At 31.3% G+C, this 22300-nt stretch overlaps 3 protein-coding genes and 1 long non-coding RNA gene across 4 annotated transcripts; 1 reads left to right on the top strand and 3 right to left on the bottom strand.

Annotated features, from left to right (window-relative positions):
• Nucleotides 1–611: 611 nt before the first annotated feature.
• LOC135119468 (probable RNA-binding protein 18) lies at nt 612–1917 on the bottom strand. Its single transcript, XM_064043888.1, has 4 exons — nt 1756–1917; nt 1618–1701; nt 1331–1544; nt 612–1272 (listed from the first exon to the last, which is right to left on the bottom strand). The coding sequence occupies exons 2-4, from the start codon at nt 1692–1694 to the stop codon at nt 970–972; spliced, it is 594 nt and encodes a 197-aa protein (XP_063899958.1). The 5' UTR covers nt 1695–1701; nt 1756–1917; the 3' UTR covers nt 612–969.
• Nucleotides 1918–4248: 2331 nt separating this feature from the next.
• Nucleotides 4249–5424, bottom strand: LOC135119461 (uncharacterized). Its single transcript, XR_010278231.1, has 2 exons — nt 4806–5424; nt 4249–4735 (listed from the first exon to the last, which is right to left on the bottom strand). It is a non-coding gene; the product is annotated as an uncharacterized LOC135119461 (long non-coding RNA).
• Nucleotides 5425–8571: 3147 nt separating this feature from the next.
• Nucleotides 8572–9379, top strand: LOC135145487 (uncharacterized). The gene is made up of 2 exons (XM_064077599.1): nt 8572–8778; nt 9194–9379. Exons 1-2 carry the CDS (start codon nt 8572–8574, stop codon nt 9377–9379), a joined length of 393 nt encoding a protein of 130 aa, XP_063933669.1.
• A 9799-nt stretch (nt 9380–19178) lies between these two features.
• Nucleotides 19179–21928, bottom strand: LOC135122713 (metallophosphoesterase 1). The gene is made up of 5 exons (XM_064047090.1): nt 21809–21928; nt 21181–21700; nt 21040–21128; nt 20725–20991; nt 19179–20675 (listed from the first exon to the last, which is right to left on the bottom strand). Exons 1-5 carry the CDS (start codon nt 21905–21907, stop codon nt 20517–20519), a joined length of 1134 nt encoding a protein of 377 aa, XP_063903160.1. The 5' UTR covers nt 21908–21928; the 3' UTR covers nt 19179–20516.
• Nucleotides 21929–22300: the final 372 nt, after the last annotated feature.

Below are 22300 nucleotides of genomic sequence, written 5' to 3'. Positions count from 1 at the left end.
ACTCCAGTATCTACAAATACTTTTTTTTTGGGTATGGTTCAAATATTTCGTCTGCATACAACGATATTAACCTACTCAAAATTTCATCAGTTATAAACTGAAATGTTTCTGCTTATTTTGATATACAGTTGGTACCAGTTTGAATTTAATCTGATATTTAAAACATATACTTTCAACAGAACGATGAGATCGTAGGTATTACCTCTGGTATTAGTTCAATCAGTAATAACAATTTAGTTTCATAAAATACTAAACTAATTATAAAATTTATAGAATGACTGTTTTCTTCGCCTTTTCGGGCCCGTAGGGTACCGGAAACGCCACAAAACACACATAAAAAGCTTGAATAGTAGGTAGTTAGCATTCCTGAAGTTTTGTAACAAATTTCCACTTCTGTTTTTACGAAGGTTAAAAATATTACCTTATAGATTTTGACCATCGGTTCTCAGTCTTATTTTTTTAATTTTACATTCTGAGTTCAAGCGACTACCTCTGTTCGTGTAATTTTTCATGTTCATTACTATTTAATGCAAAGAATAAAGGGTGGGAGCAGTTAAGAAATCTCCAGTTAAAACTTTTCCACAGTACAAAAGCCGCAAATGTTAACACTATTTTGAACCAACAGTTACGTTTATTCTGAAGTTTATCATACTACAGAAAAGATTTGACCTCTCGCAGGAACACTTCATTTAAATAATCTAACGCCTCGTTTATAGTTGAAAAATAGATTTTAGAATGTATTAAGAACAAGTTAAATATTTAATCACTATAACAAATTTTAATACTTAAAATAAGTTAGATAAATCCACATCACTTAATTGTTAAAATGTAAAAAATTAATTACAACATAAATTACAGTCAAAGAGCATTAAATAAATGCAAAATACAAGAGTTAAGAATACGATTAATCAAGAGTCGCACAAATAAATAAAATGACCTGAGATTCTTTCTTGTTCGCACAATTTACAATTACCTACTATTTTTATGTTTTACATAAGGTTTATTGAACCTATCATGCTTTTTTACTATCGTTTTTGTTTTTAATGTATTACAATTGGTAACTCCTTGTTTATTGTACTGAAACTGTGTAATAACAGATGGCTTAGTAGCGACTGTATCGTTAATCTTGAGCTCATCTTCAGCCTTCTTCTCCATTAATTTTAATTTTGCTTCTATCGCTTGAATCTGAGATTCTCTGTCTGCTTTCTTTTCATTTTTGGACATCGCTAAAGCTGGAATATTTATTTCGGGTCGGGGCTTCTCTACATCCTCCTTAAATTCACGTGAAATTAATCTCCAACTATATATACAGCAACAAAAACAAACTTACGTTATTTATACTATGTGCCCACGTAACCATAATACTTCTTTGGCCTACTAATACATTATTGAGTAAATCTTTAGCACGAACAGCATCATCCTTATTTATATATGTAACAAAAGCATAACCTCGTGGTTGGCCAGCTAAGGGTCCGGTTCGATGAAACAATAAATCAAATTTTTCAATGGCACCATGTTTTTGCACGAGTTTCAAAAGGTGATACCAGTAAAAGAAAGTATGCGTAAGTTTAACATTCAAACCAACTACTACATCAGCAATGCATAAAAGATACTTACTCGGTGACCCTTGGATCGAGATTTCCTATCCATAGTCGCCTTTCTTCTGTAGTTTGATCTTTTTTGGCTTCTTCCATTGTAAAACTAAAAAAAATGAGGTTATGTACAGAAAAATCGATATTAGTCCCGTACGCTTACCCTTTGGTATAGGAATGCTGTTACTTCTAGAAATAGATCTACATTTAAATACTGTGTTTAATGTTTCCGTAGCAGTGATGAAACACTGCTATTTATAATTCTGTTCAAAACATTTGCCATTATTATTTTACAATTTGACAGACATTAAGCAACCAAATTTGACAGTTGGTGACAAAACGAATACAAAACATCAAATTATTAAATTAAAATTTACTAAACGGAGCAGTGGTTGCACTGGAATTATTTCGCGCGGTTGTTTTTAAATAGGACACAACAAAACAAGCACGAGGAAACTTTCAAGTCTTTCTTTTTAACGCACATAAATTTTCTGCATGCATGAACACTGATTTTTTTTGCTGTCTAGTTTGGCTTCTGGAGTATAGGTAGAATAAAAATGCAGATTACTAAATTCTTTATGCATACTCTTCTTCAATATGTTCGCGTACGACATATTTTCAACTATACAACCAAAATAATACGTTTATCAATTTTCTTCACCGTAGAAATACTCCACTGTATTATCTGTTCAAAACTTAAAAAACCCCTCAACCATGGCCCATTCTACCTCCATGCCACTGTCAACCGACAATATTGTCTAGGCTAGGGAGATTTTTGGTGTCAAGATGTGCTGTCAAAAAAATTGAAGCTTGGACGATGTTGCATCCGCACAACATTTTTCTCTGCTTACCTACAGATGAATATGATTTTTATTCAAAACACCTGGTTTTTGAAAGATTATAATTGTTATTTCCAGTTAATTTGGCACAAACAACTTCAACGGTTTCGTATTTCAAAATTTGTCATTTTATACAAACGAGTTTTAAAAATAAATGTCGATCAAATGAAATTAATGTTTTATATTTTACAATAAAAACTTATACATATAAGTGTTTCATACCAGTGAAAAAGTTGTTACCTACAGGTCTTCGGCTCTTTGATTTGCTAACAAAAATGGTCAAAAAATATGTGTTTCAAACGCGACGAAAAAATACTTTTTAAATTATAACTGATTTTATAAAAATTGGCCCAAAGTTATTTAGACAGAACTTCCCTCTCCCTTGAACTATAGTCAAAGGAATCCAATTTATCAGAGAAACTTTAATATTGGATTTTGAGAATTTTATTTTTTGATAATAACCCATATAAGCTAAAATAATATACGTGAACTGTCACATTATAGGTAAAGAAACATGCCATGCACATGTTTTAAGTGAGTTTTTTATGGTAAAATCTTGTGATGATTAAGAAAAACGACAAAAATGCAACATACAAATTCGTCGAAGATTATTTCTTCAACGGAACTTCCCTCGCCCTTGAAGTGCAGCCAAATAAATCCCAGTTATCTGAAAAATTATCTTTTTTTTTGCGATTTCGGTTTTCTGATAACCTCTATAAAGTAAAAACCAGTGGCGTAAATAACGTTCCCGTAGCTTATTTGACTTGAATTTTTTCTTCGATTTTTTATTTTCTCTTCAAGTTTTCCGATTTTCCAACTTTTGGACGTTTTAATTTTTAGATTTTACAGTTTTTTGATTTGAAATTTCACGAGTTTTCGATTTTTAATTTTTCAATTTTTCATTTCTTCAGTTTTTCGAGAAAAACGAGAAAGTACAAGATTGCCTTTATGTTTTCTATTATAATATCTTTTGTTCATTGCGGCAAAAATTTGTTGAAAGAAAACTATGTGTATATATATATAAAGAAACAAAGATTAAGCCCCACCCACCCACCCGGATCTCAATTGTGAAGAGTTTTTAATTCCTAATCAGATCAAAGGGCGGTGTTTAATTGTAACATAAATATTTCTCTAAAAAATTGTACCCCTTTAAAAATATATTTCATATGGCAAGAAACGAGGATTTTGCAACTAAACTCCGTCCTTCTGCACACGATGAATAAAATATTCATCACAATTGACCAGTAAAGTGAATGACGCGCGAAATTTGAACTCAGTTCATAACACGAGACCCGTATTTCAGTTCCCCGTGTAATCCTTATGGGTGAAATCGAGGCGTCACTTTAACGCTTAAATTGTACCATTAAAGTAATTTTCTTATATATCCCACTACCTGTACCATTAAGACTGATATTTTTACTGTTGATCTTGATACCAAACATGAACGGAACCGGTAGTATTTAATAAATATTTAAATTCAACTTTTACCACTACATTTGCCTCGAACGTATGTCGTACAGTGGTTCATACTGCCATTGACTTCCCCCTCCACATAAACGGCTTTGATTTTCAGATGCTACAGATACGGCTGTGAATTTAAAATAACACATAAAGGAGATCTCATATTTGCAAATGTTTTCAATCAATTGCCAAATTTTGATTTAAGAATCATCATCAATCCCAAGCTTTTTTCTTTTCACACATTTTTGCTAGAAAAGGAAAAACTTAGCATTCCTGATTAAACCTTTCATGTACAAGTAAAAATCACTCTCATTTTAGTACGAATTGGGTCTGAAACACCCATTAAAAAAAAAATCACAATTTAAAGAACAATTTATTTCAAAACAAAAAAAAAGTATTTTACAATAAAAAATTGCACTTCCTAATGCAAAATCTGATTCACTTTTGGTGAAAAACTGACCCACAAACTGTTTTCTTGATGGGCCATTAAAATAGTCCTCGGACACTAATAGTTCTTCGACACTGTGAAGTAGATTTTCTTCAGATCTTTCTAGTTCAGGGCCCAATAGCAAAAGCAGTGCTTCGCTCCTATCAGTTTGTCCTAAGCTTTCATGAAGTTGTACCTCAACATTAGCTGTTTTTAGGCTGACTTGGGGATTAAAAGAATTTTCAGAGACAACAGCTCGGACCTCAGCTGATTCACTTTTCTTCAGATGTACGTCTCAAGCACGCAAATTATTGGTCCACAATACATTATAACGTCCGTGTAGGGCAGGTGTAGCCATATGATGATATACAAATGCACCTCTTGGGGTTTCACATGTTGCCTCTCTTAAGGAATATCTATGCATAATAAAACAAAATACGTCATAATTTTACTTGACACAGAATTTATCAATATACATTAACTTACCATAATCTTCTCGCATTCTAGCTCGAATAAACTCTTCAAGCACATTTAATTCAGTATACCAATTGACTTTCGCTACATTATTTGACTGTAAAGAATTTTCTCCAACAAAAAAAAATGGCAATTGCCCCTATTGTTAACACATGTCTTTCTGTCATTATTAATAACAAATACAAAAAAACCAGTCCACAGATACATACAACCCAATGTGAATCAATATCACAGAACTAATATATCATCCAAAAATTGTGATTATGATTGTTTGTTGTGATGAAAATACGAAATCAACTGTCATATTTTGGGGATTTTCACGATCTAAACGTCACTAGTACCGCAAAATATTCGCGTTCTTTTTCTTTCCCAAGTGTTTCTGGATTTTCCGTTTCACTCATGCGCAAGACGTTAGAAACGATGTACGTTACTTCGATGGATAGCGTTGTTTTTAATTTGCAATATATCTTTAACAGAAGCTTTTTATATAGTTAAACCTTTAGTAACAGGAAGATAATTGTACAGTCTTTATCGCTTGTAGCATGAACTAGTTAAGATTTCTACCTATGCGGCGTATTTTGTCTGTAAAATCAAGCTCCCATAAGAAACCCATAGTAGAATTTTTGAATTATGAACTGTCGCGCATTCTAAATTCTAACCTTACTTTACTGGTCAATTGAGAAGGGGTGGGTGGGCGGGGTTTATATTTGGTCCATTTTTTCTTAATATACGACGTCTTCTTTTCCCAACAAGAAACTGAAAACATGTTTAACTACCCTGTTCTTAAAAGAAACCTGTATACCTATATTAAAAAAAAATCTGCCCATCCACCCGCCCCCCTCTTAATTGTGAGTATATTTCTCAAAAAAATCTACCCTTTTAAAAACATATTTCATATGGTAATTTTTTGCAGAGAAACGAGGATTTTGCAATTAAACTCCGTCCTTTAGCACACAATGAATAAAATATTCATTACAATTGAGAAGGGGTGGGTGGGCGGGGCTTATATTTGGTCCATTTTTTCTTAATATACGAAGTCTTCTTTTCCCAACAAGAAAGTGACAATATGTTTAACTGTCCTGTTGTTAAAAGAAAACTATATATTAAAAAAAAAAATCTCAATTGTGATTATATTTCTCTAAAGAATTGATATCAGATAAAGTTAACTGAACTGAATTGTTAACGGCTAAGAGTACACCGCCACCTGTAGAAACACCAGTTAATTTCAAATTTCTATCAGTGAGATAAACAGAAAAATGAAAAATGAGTGCGAAAAAGTTCATCAGAGAGTAGACCATCAGTAACCCATGTCTCAGTTAACACTATTAGATCAAAATCAGATGATCAGGCGTTATTATAGAAATTTACACATTTTGAACGTAAGTCTCTCACATTTTGGTAAGTGCAGTGAAGCAAGTTATTAACTGGGCGTATTACTTAGTTTAAGCGTGCGATGGATGGGACACCGTTGTAATATTTTATTTTCAGATTTTTTGATAAAACAGATACCTAACTATGCATCACCTACAGAAATGTAAAAAATGATCTAAAGTTGTTTAGACAGAACTTCCCACGCCCTTGACGTATACAGTCAGTTAAACAAGTCCAGTTTAATTAATTCTGTTAATTTTATTTTTGTTATGACAGTCCCTATATTAAAATAAAAAGTGGGTTATTAAACTGCAGATAAAAGCGCATGTTTCAAGTATGTAGTAAATTACAAAAAATTCGATTTTGTAGTTTTTACGTAAAATTGTAACATGTTTTTTTTTTTCAAAAAAACTACACGAGCAATTAAAATAGATTGGATTAATAAACTACAGGTACACAAAGAATCATATTAATTCGCAAATTTTATACATGATTTATTTATCAAATTTTAAGATGACGTAATTACATTTTTCATGGGATGAACAAACATATTATGGTTAGTGTTTTGCCATCTACACATTATTTAAAATACTCCTCGATTTTTTCTGAAAATTATCTCTCTAATAAAGTAGCCAACAGACCTCATCAATATTTTGTCATTACTAAAGATATACCATACATAAGAAGTAATGTACAATGTGACACTAATCATAAGGTTACAGTATTTTTCAAAGTTTTTAGTAAATTACCAATTGTATGCACATAATAACGAAAAATAAAAGGACATGTGTTACTGAGGCACATGCAGTCTCACATCTAGTATCCAATGATAATTTCACCTCGAAAATGCTCGTATCATGATGAGTAATGATTTTTACTGAATTTAAAAAACAACGAAATACAACGAATAAACATTATTTGAAACTCTATTGTGTAAACTAGCGATTGTTGAACGAAAAAATTACCATTTTAACCATATAGCGACAATAATTAGGACTGAACTCGGCTATTATGCACAAACTTTTTTTTAAATCGAATTTGTTTTCGGGTTTTGGTAAGTAAACTTATGTTATCGCATGCAAAAGAAAAATGTACAGGATTTACTGGATAAAACTCCACGACCTTATATGTTGAAAACGGATACTGATATTTAAATCCTTTAAACTCCATTGTTTTTAGCTTGAAGAGAAAAATTTAATTTCGTATATTGCAAAAATAATAAATACATACTTATATCGAGACACAAATATTTTTGGAAATTGCAATGTATATCTATTTTCAACTGATTTAGCAGCAACTACTAGATATTAGTTACATCTTTTCATTTAAAGAATTTATATTATTTACAGTTAAAACTAACACTAATGCTAATAATATAAGTGTTTTATAATATATCTACTCATTTATACAGCGTGTTATTGAAAGGTACGTACAAAATAAAATCGGCAATTGGACTCGAAGTATGAGCGTTAAAAGTAAAAAAAAGTTCAAGTAAAAGCGTTCTCCTTTTAAAGATAAAAATTATTTAAATTTATGTCCAAATGCGTTGTACGCCTGTGATAAAAAGATCATCTTTCGTTTCTATAGCAACATTTAGTCTTGACAAAAGTTTTATTGTGACAGTTGCTAGGATTTACTAAAATAAATTAATTTTACCTATTTATCCTTCAGTAGCGCCTAAAAAGGTTGGATAAGGGTTAATGTAGATTACGTTAATTTGTACCCCTACTGGGAATCTCATTAAGCCTGTAAGGCAAATAATAAATTAATACTACTACCTTTTAATAACACCCTGTACTTATGCATACCTGTAAAAAATAAAGGAATTGGTAAAAAAAATCAAATGCAATAGAAATTTTAAGAAAATTTCCGTTGTGATTAAACACTTATTACAACACAAGTAATGGTTTTAGTTTGTAGTATCTATATAACATAAAAAAATCTCTGATAGCGAAATATTATAAATAATTGATTATTATTACAGTATACTTGATGAAACGTAGCACTCTGTTGCCATTATTTGAGTTATTTCATCAACAAAAAACCACGATATTGTTGTGATTTTTGGAATTTGGAAACATTTACGTACACAGAATAATAACAAACCAAAAAGAATAACGTCATTTCGTGATTTACTATAATCAAATCATAAAAAATCTTTCATCACACACAATTCCAACCCAAACACACGTACGAAATACTATGAATTAACAAATTTTGATAACGTTTAGCACATTCAAAAGGCAACTCGACAAAGATCTTTCATCATACCAATCGACTGACTATTTAAACCGCCCGTCCGTTCGACGATTAATCATTCACCGGTTGAATTCGATAAGTGTAACAGTGAGGTACAAAAAGTGTGCACATATCTAGTGTCTTAATTTTTGTGTTTGAAAACTACAAAATGGCAAAAATCTCTTCAGTTTTAAACTCCAATTTTTTTTCGTCGACCTTGGCTACTGTTAGCTACAGTACTCCTGCTAAGGTTTCACCGGAAGATCCGGAGGAGCGTTTTATAACACTCGCTGAAGTTTCTTGGCATGACAACGCTAGTGATTGTTGGATAATAATCTACGATAAAGTGTACGATGTCACTGACTTTTTAGACGAGGTAAATAGTATTTAAAAATATTTTAAATGATTGTTGTTCTCACTTTGTTTTAACAACTATTTCGGCAGAGTAATTAAATTTAAGCAAACTAATTTTGTTTACCATTAATAATTTTATAACTATTTTTTCTACTAAAGTAGTTTGTTGTAAAAATTCATTTTAAAATCCTCACTCTTGATGACAATTTAATTTTTCCCTTTTAAGTATTTCTCCGTCCAAAATTACCCAACTCCATCTCGGAATTTTTGTTGCCTAGGAAATTTACTCGAAATTATCAATTAATACAAGTTAAATTGCTTCACATGCCTACGTATAATGATCACGTTATTACCCAATATTTCCAAACTTTTAATAAAAGATAAATCGCCTGCATTTGATAACAACAACAAATAAAAAAAATGTTTCTTGTTTACAGCATCCGGGTGGAAGTGACATATTACTGGAATGTGCTGGTCGTGATGCCAGTGTAGCCTTTCGAGGTTCTGGACACAGTTCCCAAGCCATGAGAGCCCTTGACAGGTTCCTGATTGGTGAACTTCCGCTTCATGAGAGGATATTCAGAAAGCCTGGAGGATACCACTTAAGCGATATTCCGGCTTAGAAAAGTCAACAAATCAAAAATCAGCCACATTTTGAATGTTAGGCAACCTTATTTTTATCTATGTATTTATTTTATTTAATGACAGTAGAAATAATTAAGATAAGTATGCTATCAGTATTTAAATTTATGTTTGTTGTAAGTATTTAAATGCTACCTCTGTAAATTTTCATTCAGTATTTGAATCAAAATATATAGCACCGATATCATTTTTCTTTTTTTAATTAATACCTTTAATAATTACGCCTTAAAATAAACTAAAAAGGGTGAAAAGATATAACAGTATAGAACAACGGCCAATATAAAAACAATGTAATCTCTGAAACTCGATTCTTACGTACTTTCAATAAGCTTATAATCGATAGGGATAAACTAGTGTCCACTCCCGTAATGCTGTTAGCCAGGTGTTAATACCAACAAAATGTGCTAAGGTGAAAGGTCACTAACCGTAATTTTAAGAATCTTGTATTTTTAATTTAGTTACATTTTAAAAAGTGAAAATTAACACATAGATGACACAAAATGATAACCTAAACAACAGAACATAAATTAAATGGTAATGTTAAACATAGTAAAAAAATTTGATGTATTCGCCAAATCATGCACTATTGCAAAATTAGTTTTTTTCCATTTTAAATTGACAACTACTTATATAAAAATATAATCGAAAAATTGAGACATATCTGAAGATATTATAATGTGGTGGAAGTTGTTAAAATCACTATGTGCCTTTCAATTGGCTGATAAAAATATTAACCAATTAGCCACCTCGATATCATGCAGGAAAAAAATGTGATTATCACATTACTTAACATAACAAGATAAATTCATACACTGAGTTTAAAAATATTTATTAAAATCAGTAAACACAAATTGAAAATTTAAGATTAAACAAAACTGAAAGATTACTAGGTTCAAAATTATATGGTAACAGGAACAGGGGAAATTATTGTCAAAGCTAATCTGTTTTATTTATTTATTGAAGATGATGACAACTCACCGCATGACTTACTATACTCCTAAGTACGAATATGTAATAATCAATTTTGTCTACGTCAAATATTCATGTTTTAAAATGTACATTCCCATATTTTTTTTTGTTGGATTGTAAAATTTTATTACAACTCGTTTCTAAGTTAAAAATTATCTTAATGATAACGATGAACTTAGTACAGTTATATTAACCTGCGAATGCTGGTTTTATTTTTCTCAAGAGTAATCTTAAATCACCACTATTAGCAATATGTTTCTTTTTTGTTACTTGCAACAGATATCTTCATTATGTTTTTCTAAATGATTCTACTAAATTTGGCAACTAACTGCATTATCCTCCCAATTTTGTCTGTACAGAAAAAGTTTTGCCACAAAAATGTAGAAAATACAATGTGTTTAAGTATTTTTTGAAAAAAAAAAAAATATGTACATATGTCATACGATTTGTTTTTATTAAATTCAGTTCACCTTGGAGTTGCCGCTTTACCTAAATGAATTTGTTAAACCTGTGCATCAAATACGTTATTTTTTGAATAACTAAAATTTGCTAGTAAAACATCATCTTCATCTTCTAAGAACTACTAACTACAGCATTGCAGCGAAGAGTGTACAAAATGGAGTCAAATTAACATTTTTTGACAATTTTTTGAACTTTCATATGAAGTAACAAGCGATTTAACTCCTGGCTATTTTCATAATCAAGTTGTGTAAACAATCTGTTCCTTAACGAATAATGAATAAATAATAATAATAACATAATCTAATGATTTATACAGCCGTTGTCAAATTATTTTCCCCATTTTTACTTGCCAATATCAGAAATGAAATACTGTATGCTCAGTTGATATGTACCTAGTTAAACTTTTATGACCCTTATAAATCAAACTGGCTAATACATATAAACTGCAACAAACAAATTTTCTGGTACATATATACCAGAAAAACCCAAACAGATGTTCAGAAATTCTTGGACTTTTGCCAAATAGAAATCATAAATAAATATTATTGACCTCTAATAAACCATTTACGGCGACTTGCAAGAAGTACTATCTATGACAATACAGACCTAATTTCTGATTTTACGAGTATTTTAGGAAAAGAGGCATGAGTTTCGATTTTTCAACTTATAAGTAAAAGTAAAACATATACAAATATGTATACTCAAACCAACAAAATATGCAATGTATCGTCAAAATATGCAAAATATACAATAATTAAACTAAGTAAATCAATTTAAAAAAGGACAATTCAAATATATACGCAAGTATTTTGACGTTTCATAGTTAAAATTTTTATTCAAAGTGAAACATAAAACGTCGAATTCCAGGGGGTATTACTTGATGTTTACTGCCCTCGGGCTAAAGTCCTGGTCCCTGCAAATAAATAATAAAGCATAACATAAATACCTAATTATAGAAAACTTCAAGCATTTCTTAAAAGCTAATCTTCTGAATATAAAACATCAAAAATTCAAAGACACTTACAGCAATAGAAATCAACAAGTTTGTAAAAGAAGCTCCTCTAATAATTAGTTTTTATATCTAGCTATACATGGCTTCTATAACTGACATATTTTTTTAATAAATAAAAATTTTCGATTAAAAGAAAGTACGTCGTAGAAAAAGTATGACACAATTCTGATAGTAAGCTAATTACGAAGTCGTATTATATCACTCGCTCGCTACGCTCGCTCATGTACAAACTTATCGTTCGGAATTAATTTCCTACTACCCTCCATTTGTAATATATTCTATACCTTACCCCACCACATTATTTCATGTAACGCCCCCAACTGAACCTCAGCTCTTGAAGTGTAATTTGTCCAGATAAGTTGTCAAAAACATAGATCTTAATCGAAATTGACCAACTACACTCATGAAAAGTTAAAGGAAATCCACTGAACTGAAAGTAATTCAAACGAAGTCAAAAAAAGTTACAAGGAGTCGAAAGAACACACGCGACACGAACAAAAAAATTACTAAAAGTCAAGTTATAGCAAATCCACTACCGAAAGGATGAGTTTTCTACAAAAAAACAGCGTAAGATTTGCTTCTCGGTCTGAGAAGCTAAATCAAAATTTGATAAAACTGTCAAAGTGGTTCACACCCATCGTGAATTCCTCGAGATGTGTGAGTCGACAACTTCGTTTGACGGTGTGACTGGTGACTTTGTTTGTGCTGTCCGGTTCGTTCTCTATTTTTGGGTTAATCCTGTTGTATAACTTTCTGGAAGACATCTTATAGCATTCTGGTGATACTGATAAGTTTAACATTGGTTTCAATTTTTTTTTTTGGGTAAGTACCTATTCTCTGGATTGCTAACCTCGATAACCAACTAATAGTGATAAAATCCGTCATTCCTTTTTGTGTGGTTTGATAGCGTACTTTTTTTATCTCTGTCGTCCCTGGGCAGTACCTACGGAAAGTTTAGCTTCTTGGATTTGTTAAGAATGAGTACCTAAAATATCCTTTAATTAACAAAACCAAGACTTGTGGTTCTTTTTCAATGAATCCAATAGTGATATAACTTTCAGCTCTGTTATTATTATAAGGATGTAGGTGGTGTTGTTGGTAATAATCAGTCAGATTCTAATAAGATCTCTCATTTTATACTAATTACACTTATTTACGCAGTTTTTAAGTAACGTCGATAACATCAGCAAAAGTACGAGGGTAATTTGATAAATTGTTAGCCTAAGTACTTTCTACCTCGAAAAATTCAAGCATTTCTGTGCACGACAATTTTGAAAAAGTCATGTCTAGTGAAAATATGGAAATCAGTAAAATTGAATACAGATCGATTATTATTATTAAGTACCTGTCTTTAAAGCGATTAACGGGTAAAGAAATTTACGATGATATGTCTAAAATACTTGGTAAAGTTTGTCCTTGTTACGCCACTGTTAAAAATTGGGTTGGTTTTTTCAAAAGAGGAAAGGTTTCGGTTGAAGATGTCGATAGACCAGGAAGACCGATTTCGGTATCCACTCCTGAAAATGTTGACGCAGTACACATTGTGATTTTGTCAGATCGCCAAATTTGTATAAAACAGATATCTGAGACACTAAAGATTTCCTGTGAACGTGTGAATCACGCCGATTTGGACATGAAATAAATTTCCGCAAAATGGATTCCAAAATGCTTCAGTGCCGATCAAAAGCGAGCAAGAGTGCCCTTTTTGATGAGGACTCTGATTTTTTGAACCATGTTATTATGATGGATGAAACCTGGCAGTATTTCTACGATCCAGAAACAAAACAGTCCTTGGAGACATTTTGGTTCTCCAAGGCCCAAGGAGTTTCGGGTGCAAAAATCTGACAGAAAAATACTAGCTTTAGTTTTTTGGGATTTGCGTGGGGTAATTAAGCTTGATTATATAGAGAAGGGCACATGCATAACAGGAGAATACTACTGAAGCCCTTTAACAACCCTGTGCGAAAAAATTGTGGAAACGAGGGGCAAAAAAGGGGTTCTGTTTTTGCGGGACAATTCTCCTGCACACAAATCGCGCATTTAATTGCAATGAATACAATTCATGATTTGGGGTTTAAAACACTTGACCAGCCTCCTTAATCTCCGGGCCTAGCTCCCTCGGATTATTATCTATTTCCTCAATTAAAAAAAACCTTGAAAGACCATAAATTTTCTTCATACAACGGGATAATAGGGGTTGTGGAGACTTGGTTTGAAGAGCAGGAAGAATATTTTTTAAGAGGGTTAGAAAAGTTGCAGGATCTCTGTTAACAAGTATATATTTGAAAGGGGACTAAGTACGTTGAATAAAAAAATATTTTGATTTTTAAATTGTTTTTTTTTATGGTAGGTTAAGAACTCATCAAATTACCCTCGTATCTCCTATACATCAGAACATCTGATGGTAACAAAGTTTCTCACTGTAAACAACAATTTAGACATTTTTTGTATAAGCTTTAAAACTTTTTTTCTCTTCCTTCTTTGTCTTTGTTATTTTAGCTTAGCTCGTCTGGGTATGACAGTAATTATTAGCTGTTATAAAAAGTTAGTCAAAGTAATACTTTATCATTTTTTGCTTTTTGTTTTTCCTTTCTTTTTCCCGTTGATTTATAAATGAATTTATTATCTATTATCTGCTGACCAATGGATGCAACACTAATAATAACAATTGTTTGACTCCAATTTAAACATAAAGTAAAGCACATTATGTAAAACCATGTTCTGTTTGGTCTTCTACTATACTTGTTCTTCTAGTACAAGTTCCGGTTTTACCCTGACAATGAATCGACAACGATAGAGTAGGTATATCTTTTTAACAAAATCACGAAAAATTCCAGATATGAGATCCCTCTCTTATTAGTGGAATTTGTCCCTGGATTAATTAATAATGAACTTAATTACCACGTGATAATTTACTATGTTATGTGACATACTATCGGCACGTAATTGCTGTTCGTCTAAAGGAATTTAGTAGGTCTTTTACAAGTAATTTATTCAACAAAGATAAGGCGCTTGGTAATAAGCCACCACCATTTAGTTACTAAGCCGTATAAATTAAATTAAAATTGATTAAATAGGGTCCAGATTGTAGGCATTTTTTGTCAATAATGTAAATAAATGAACCAACTTTTAATCAGCACCAAACAAGTGTTATAAATAATCAATGTTTCACTTTACATTTTTCCATGACTAGAAAAAGAACAATCAAAATGATTGCATTAACGTTGTTTTGCAATGCTATTATTAAAAGATGTCGCAATGAGACCTACGTAAATTATAAATTCTTTAAAAAAACCAAAGGGTTATATTGCTGACCTTGATTAATTTGCATAAACAATGACATCTGATTCGAATATGTTAAGATATTTGAAATATCAGTAGTTTCCTAATTTTGGTGGAGAAATATGTTTTTAAAGAATAAGTGTAGCACTTTAAACAAACAAGAATAAAATATAAACATGAGATAAATCTGTTACATATATCTGATCTTACCTAAGTCACAGAATAACGGTATTAATAAAAAAAAACTTAATTGTTATTTATAATGCCATACAACACCCACTTTTAAAAACGAAATTAAACATACTGTGGTGCGAAGACTTATTGAATTGTTATGTTCGCATTCTGTATTATGAATTTTAGTAAGTAACTATTTTGGTTTAAAGTCGAAAAATGTCGATTTACCTAACTTTAAAAAATATTAAATAGACTTATTAACTTCACCTGTCTATTACATTATTATTTTTCAATGAGAAAATTATATATTATTTTGTTTACTCCAGTTCCCTGGAAGTTTATAATAGGATGATTCTTATAGCATTGTTTTCATTTTCAAAATATTTGTCGGCAACCGTTATTACGAGTAATGTATATGTAATTTTTACTTTTATTATTCCAAGATGTAGTATCAATGAAATCAAGATTATAAAATTACAAGTTACGATATTTCTATACTTTGTGCTATCCCAAAGTTTCAATAACACGTTGAAAATCAATATCCATTTGCTGGTTTGCAACGTGAATCGACGTATTAAGTTATAATATTTTATATTTTTTATTATCGGTTATGACATTGATTGAACTAAATAATCGTACGTATTAAATTTATATTTAGGATTACTAACACCATATATTGTACTTTACTTTTTTACTTTAAAGACACTTTTTCACAGTTATACTAGATTCTTAAAAACAGGTACAATAATGTAAAAATCGTTAAAAAAAGCTTTCCTAATAGAAATTTACCAGGTGATTTTTGGTGATAACGACACCAATTTTGAGAATAAATGAACAAATCGTCTGACTTAACGTAATCCTCAAACAATGTTAACGTCCTGCCAAAATTCAAAGAAATCTATTACGCAGTTCCTGAGCTACAACGTAAAACTTGATAAATGGATGATTGAACCATATCACAGTAACGTGTTTCCTTGTGCATCCAAATTTAGATTTACTTAACAATAATTTAAGATAATTCGTAAATATTTTGAATGGGATGAACAGATACTTTCGAATCTGCACAATGACCTTAAGATACGTTTAAAATAGGAAGCGCATCAGTTTGGGAGTTGAGAGAATTATCAAAATTTACGAATTATAAAAGCATCACTGTTAAAGAAAATCTAAATTTTTCGTTCGATTCGGATTCTTCAGGGTACTTACATCTTAGGCCAACTATACCTGTCACACTCATATATAAACTAAAATATTATGAAAGCATTTAAATGTGATAGATAGGAAAATCTATGAAAATATATGTTCAATTATTTAATCCCTAATCAGTGAAGTTTCAGTTCTGAACTTTTGATCTCAAATCGGACAAATCTAGTTAATGCAGATATTTTGACAATGATTACGTAAAATTAATCATATTTACAAACTACAGTAGCATATTTTTAACAATATCGTTTGTTATCTTCCGAAGAAACATTGAGATAAGTAGGTAACAACTTTTAACAACTACGTAAAGTTGGTCTGTATCCTACATCTGTAAAAATTTCGAATTATATACGTACTTTTGTTTTAATAAAGGATTCTATTACCTCAACCAAAGGGTTAGATTACTAGTTCCATAAAAAAATAGTCTAAGATTATTTAGATAGAACTTCGATCGCCCCTAAAGTACAGTCTATTAAACCCCATTTCTTTAAAAATTATACTCACATTTTTTTTTGATACTTCTATAAATTAAAAAAATAGATATTAAGAGCTTGGAAGCTACAGAGATAAATGATTCCCTTGCCGCTTATATTAGAATAAAATTTGAATGGCTATTGCCTAGGGTAGAAAATCAAGGCGGAATTATAAACCATAAATAACTACGTTTACTAAAAAAATATTTTGAGACATCAAAACTTATTTTCACTTCTAACAGATTACACAAGATACAAACGATTTTTTTTTCTTGTATTTGCATAGACGTAGTTTCTTCGACGCAACCTGCTTTTGCTGTATTCGAAAAAAAAGTACAATGTTCACGACTCATGGATTTTTGTAAGCTAAATAACAACTCATAACAAGAGCATTGTACTCCTAAAATTTTGGGAAAAGGTCAATCGATTTTAATTATTAATTATTTTTAATATTATGCAGAAATTTACGTTCAATTAATTATACCACAAAGAAAATTACTAAGGCCAAAATTGTGAGATAGAGAAAAATTGCATGAGGTGAAAAATTGGAAAGCTAACAAAATTACATGAATTTAATATTTACCACACTTTATCAACGATTCAAACAAAGAATGTACATGAAGTTAAATTATGCCACACTTTATTAACTATTCAAACAAAGAATTTACAGGATGTTAAATTATGCCACACTTCATCAACGGTTAAAACAAAGAATTTACATTATTTTAAATGATGCCTTGATCCAAGTAATTGGTTAGTTAAAACAATTAGCTTTGAGAGTTTATATCTTGGACGTCCATAGCTTATCCCAGACAAAACACATGATGAATTAACACAAAATGCGTCCTGAATCGATGATGTGATGTTATGATGATAACAACAACTGCGTAAGGGGAAAAGTTTAATCCCCCGTACCTCAGTTCACAATATTATGAGTTCTACCGCAGTTTCACGGTCCTTTTCCCAGAGTGGGACAACGTTAGATTGATTTAAATGCCGCAAATGAACTGTTAGAAATCTTGTGTGAAGAATTGACACGTGTTATAATGTAACACTTAATTAAGTATAAACATCCAGAAACCTTATTTATAATTTCATAAACAAAGGATGAGTCCTGAATAAGTGAATTTTGTGAAATATCCTAGCAAGTGATGTTATCTATACAATCCCAGGACTGTTAAATGGTGTTAGAACTAGTTAACGATTTAAAATCCTAACATGAACTGTGAATTTACAAACAATAAAACTATTCTATTTCCGCTTCGAAAAAACCGCGAGAATTAGCTACGCGTGTTGGAGAAAACTGTGGCGTCGTCATCGTTACGATTAATTTTCGTTAAACAAAGGCTCCCCATTTTTATTAACTACCAAACCAACTAAAATTAATCTAGCTAACTCACCACGTGGTTTCGCTCACACCAAACAAACCCGTGAAACAAACCAAAAGTGACACTTCTCACCCCTTTAGCAACCAAATCAACTTCTACCAACCCTCTCAACAGAAATTTCCTAGGAGAGCTACCAACTACCAGAAAAGAACTAAACTTGCACATGATTGCCTATGTTTAACGATTTTCTTGCTTGAATTTTTTTTTCAAATTCAAATTTATTCAAATGCGATTTCGCGTCGCTGTTTTTTTTTGCAAATTTGGTCACCACATAATATTTTGCACATATGGATAAGATTTATCTGGTAACATTTTGAAATGACGTTATCAAATTTTCGGATGGTACAAAAAGGTTTAATTTTCATTATCAATTTATCATTCTTACGATGACCTTAAAACATGCAACATTTCAAAGCATAAATTGTAAAATGTCATACAATTTTGATTTTTTTCCCAAAAAATCCGGGTCTCTAGTTTAAATAATTAAGGCGGATTCATAAAATACAGGTTTCAGTTCATACATTTTAAATAAGATTTCCTTTGTAAAATTTTGAGTAGTAAAATAGTGGGTAGTAAAAATGTGATGTTCAGGTTAATCCATTGTATGAATATAATTTAAATTTTTGGCAAACTCTGTTATTATTGAATGTTTTATTTCCCACAAAATTGATAAATGGTTCTCGAGTGACGTGTTAGCTGTTGATTGGCTAAACAGAATAGATGATCCCTCTAATATTTCATCTAAATGGTCCGCTAATTGTAAACTAGATATAGTTATTAGTTATGGATGGGGAAATTGATATTAGTTAAACAATAATTATGTTGTGGTTATTTTATTAATTAAAATGCTATATGACACATTTACACAGCTATACAGTTATATTACATATACGTACATATTTACAACGATATTACAAGTAAATTTCTCAAAAAAGCCTCCCAGTAGGTACTTTAAAAAGTCATAAGAAAACATGTTTTTACACAGATATAAGTACATATACATATTTTTTGTAAACTTTATAAAGTATGCCATTTATATATAGCCATTTTATATATGTTAAATTAAGTTATTAAATTCGCAAGCAGATATTTAATACTCCTCAAAAAATCCGCAAGATTGCTTTAATTTTGGCACATGGTTGTAATAATTGAATGCAGTTAGTAGTATGCAGAAAAATCCATGGTTGTAATTGCCAAATCATACTTATTACATCAAATAATGAAGAAGTCTTCTTTAGGGAGTTACTTGTTTAACATTACAAAGATACCTATTCACAGTTACTTAAAACTTTAAAATATTTTAATGTTTGCATTTCCAAGACAGACAGTTTCGAATTAAAATAAATATCTATAAACCGAAATCGAAAATCAAATATCTATCCCTGAGATTCAGATTCTTCAACATTTTCATCAAAACAAATAAAATAAACAAAATGAAACAGTGAAGCATGGAAGCCCAAGTAAAGAATATCAAACTATGAGCATTTTTTTTTGTGTAACAGCGAAGATAGGTAATATACAATCACAGGTAGAGGGACATCAAGTTACGACAATTGGTACAATATTGTGTGACCATTCAATTTAAAATACTACGAATTAAAACTGGCTATGATACCAACTGTACAGGTGGTATTACTGACTTATCACATCATTCTGTGAGCTGTCAATGCCACGTGATCCGTTAGAAACAGAAATAACCTTACATTTTTCGAGCACCGTAATTTTATTCCCATGAATGTTTTGTATAAACTCTTGTAACGTCACATGTTACGACACTTTTCTGTTTTACAGTGTGATTTTATTGCCAGTCATAATTAAGATATTGCTTGTATAACATGTTTTAGCTTATAAAGCTGGACCCTCAATAAAAAATCATAAATAAAAATGTTTTGGTAAATATGTGATTCATTTAACACATTTAATAACACAAAAAATATCAGTTTTTACAACAAATCAAATTTCCAATATGCTCAAAATCTATGCAGCTGTTCCCATACTCACCATAGTTTTAAAACCTACAATCAAATACTAATGATATAATGTTTGGTCTGTTTTAATGAGAAAAATTCAGAGATCAATTATTTTCAGTGGTCACGTTTTGAGACATCAATTAATTGATAATCACTCAAACTTAACCCCACAGGGGTCAAAAACGTCAGCGCAATTTGTATTTATACCTCCTTGTTCTTGTGCAGACTGAGTATATCAACCACAATAATAACAATGAAATGCCCAACATGTACATTGTAATGACAGTGCTTTCTTTTGGCATCTCACATTTCATAAATGCGTAGTTGTTTGGCGTGAAAACTCCCTAAAAATACCAATTCACAAATAGTACAACAAATACAAGTAACACTTACGAGACCAAAATTTGGATTATCTTTATTTCTCCAACTGAAACTAGGAATGGTAATTTCTATTCCATCACCAGTGGGCAGCAGTCTTGTACATCCATGATGGGTGTGACCAGACAACGCCAACCTGGGCTTAATTTGATTCAAGAGCTGTGTTGTAGCTTCTTGACTTAAACACTCCCAACGTTCGCGAAAACGTTCTTGTTTAATTGGATGTGGGGCTGAGTCAAAATCACTACATTCCATGTCTGACTGTCTATACAGTGGATAATGCTAAAATTTGTATGGTAAAATGAATTAACATAAGTCAGTGTGACCTACCTGCATAAGAATAGGTTTGCTGTAAATATCAAGTTTGGTTTTAGAATCACATTTACCACTGTATGCTCCTCTACTACACTGCAAAATCCCTAAAGCATACTAATCATTTATTCAATTCAATTCACATGAGATGTAACTTACTTTCGATTCTTGTCAGCTGTTGTTCAGCTGGTTTACATAAAAAACACCCATCACCTTCCAACGCCATACTGTTAACTAATATGAAATGATTCCCACGTACTGTAATCATTTGTACAGCAGGAGCATTAAAAGCTGACACAAATCGTTGATTTAAATATGGACTTATTCTGTAGTGAAAACCAATATCATGGTTACCCACAGCTACATATAATTTCGTTGTTTCTGGTACAGCAAACAAACTATAAAATCTCTTCACGTAATAATCAAATTCCACATTACTACAGTAAAGCCCCTCATCAGTCAGATCTCCCAAAACAAAAACTAACTCAGGCTGAAGCAGATTTATAGCCGTTTGAAAAGCTCTATGCATTTGCCACTCTCTCCTCAGCTTATCAAACCAATGACCATTTCTCGATCCCAATAAGTGTGTGTCTGCAAGAACCATAACTTTAACGGGCTTGTTTTCAGTTTGTTCGACGGTAGGGTCTTCATTTTTGGGATCTAGCTCCGGCCAGTCACACTGAAATAAACATGTCCCCATAATTACAAAACAAGCATAACCTCAATGCAACCGTAAATACTTTTAAAGGTTTTTAAATTTAAATCATGTCTTTTTGAATATACTCACGTTTTGCAGAACAACGTAATAAACTACGTATTCACAATACAAAAATAAACAAATAATACCGAAAAGTGTTTTCAGATAAAAGCCCACATTTGAGCGCATTCTGTTTACTGAACTGTCAAAATCGAGAGAGACGGTGTTATACACATATACGTCTTGTTAAGTGAGATGGATACAAAACAAGGGCTTTGCACTTTTACACCTGCTCACACCTGTTCAGAAAATCCAGAGGCGGACTGATTATATTTGGTTCCTCAGAAAAACAGGTTGATCCTTGACTTTATTTACCTTTATATACATTTATTGTTTACTGAATGTGTATTTTTTGTTCTGCGGGCAGCCGCCGTGTATGTAAAAGAAAATGTCCAATTTTTCTCTCCAACTCGTACTTGGCATACGAAAAGGCAGGTTTCTCGCTTCTGTTTTTTTGTAGCTTCCACGAGATTTTGTTTTAATCAAATAATCTCTTAAACTACACCATTCGGGTAAGTAACA

Source organism: Zophobas morio, unplaced genomic scaffold (assembly GCF_036711695.1).
Source record: "Zophobas morio isolate AGI-343-1 ecotype UQ-CSIRO unplaced genomic scaffold, CSIRO_AGI_Zmor_V1 ptg000005l, whole genome shotgun sequence".
NCBI classification, from domain to species: Eukaryota; Metazoa; Arthropoda; class Insecta; order Coleoptera; family Tenebrionidae; genus Zophobas; species Zophobas morio.
The sequence above is the reverse complement of the archived record's forward strand: the minus strand, read 5'-3'. Positions and strand labels throughout refer to the sequence as shown.

Bases quoted from the DNA above. Each gene is read 5' to 3' on its own strand.
- LOC135122713 (XM_064047090.1), bottom strand. From the start codon at position 21,907: ATGCGCTCAAATGTGGGCTTTTATCTGAAAACACTTTTCGGTATTATT. The intron at 21,129-21,180 runs GTAAGTTACATC...AGTATGCTTTAG, and splicing joins ACAGCTGACAAGAATCGAAA to GGATTTTGCAGTGTAGTAGA. The intron at 20,992-21,039 runs GTAGGTCACACT...TACAAATTTTAG, and splicing joins GCAAACCTATTCTTATGCAG to CATTATCCACTGTATAGACA.
- LOC135145487 (XM_064077599.1), top strand. From the start codon at position 8,572: ATGGCAAAAATCTCTTCAGTTTTAAACTCCAATTTTTTTTCGTCGACC. The intron at 8,779-9,193 runs GTAAATAGTATT...TCTTGTTTACAG, and splicing joins TCACTGACTTTTTAGACGAG to CATCCGGGTGGAAGTGACAT.
- LOC135119468 (XM_064043888.1), bottom strand. From the start codon at position 1,694: ATGGAAGAAGCCAAAAAAGATCAAACTACAGAAGAAAGGCGACTATGG. The intron at 1,545-1,617 runs GTAAGTATCTTT...TTTCTTTTACTG, and splicing joins CTCGATCCAAGGGTCACCGA to GTATCACCTTTTGAAACTCG. The intron at 1,273-1,330 runs GTAAGTTTGTTT...CGTGAATTTAAG, and splicing joins GGGCACATAGTATAAATAAC to GAGGATGTAGAGAAGCCCCG.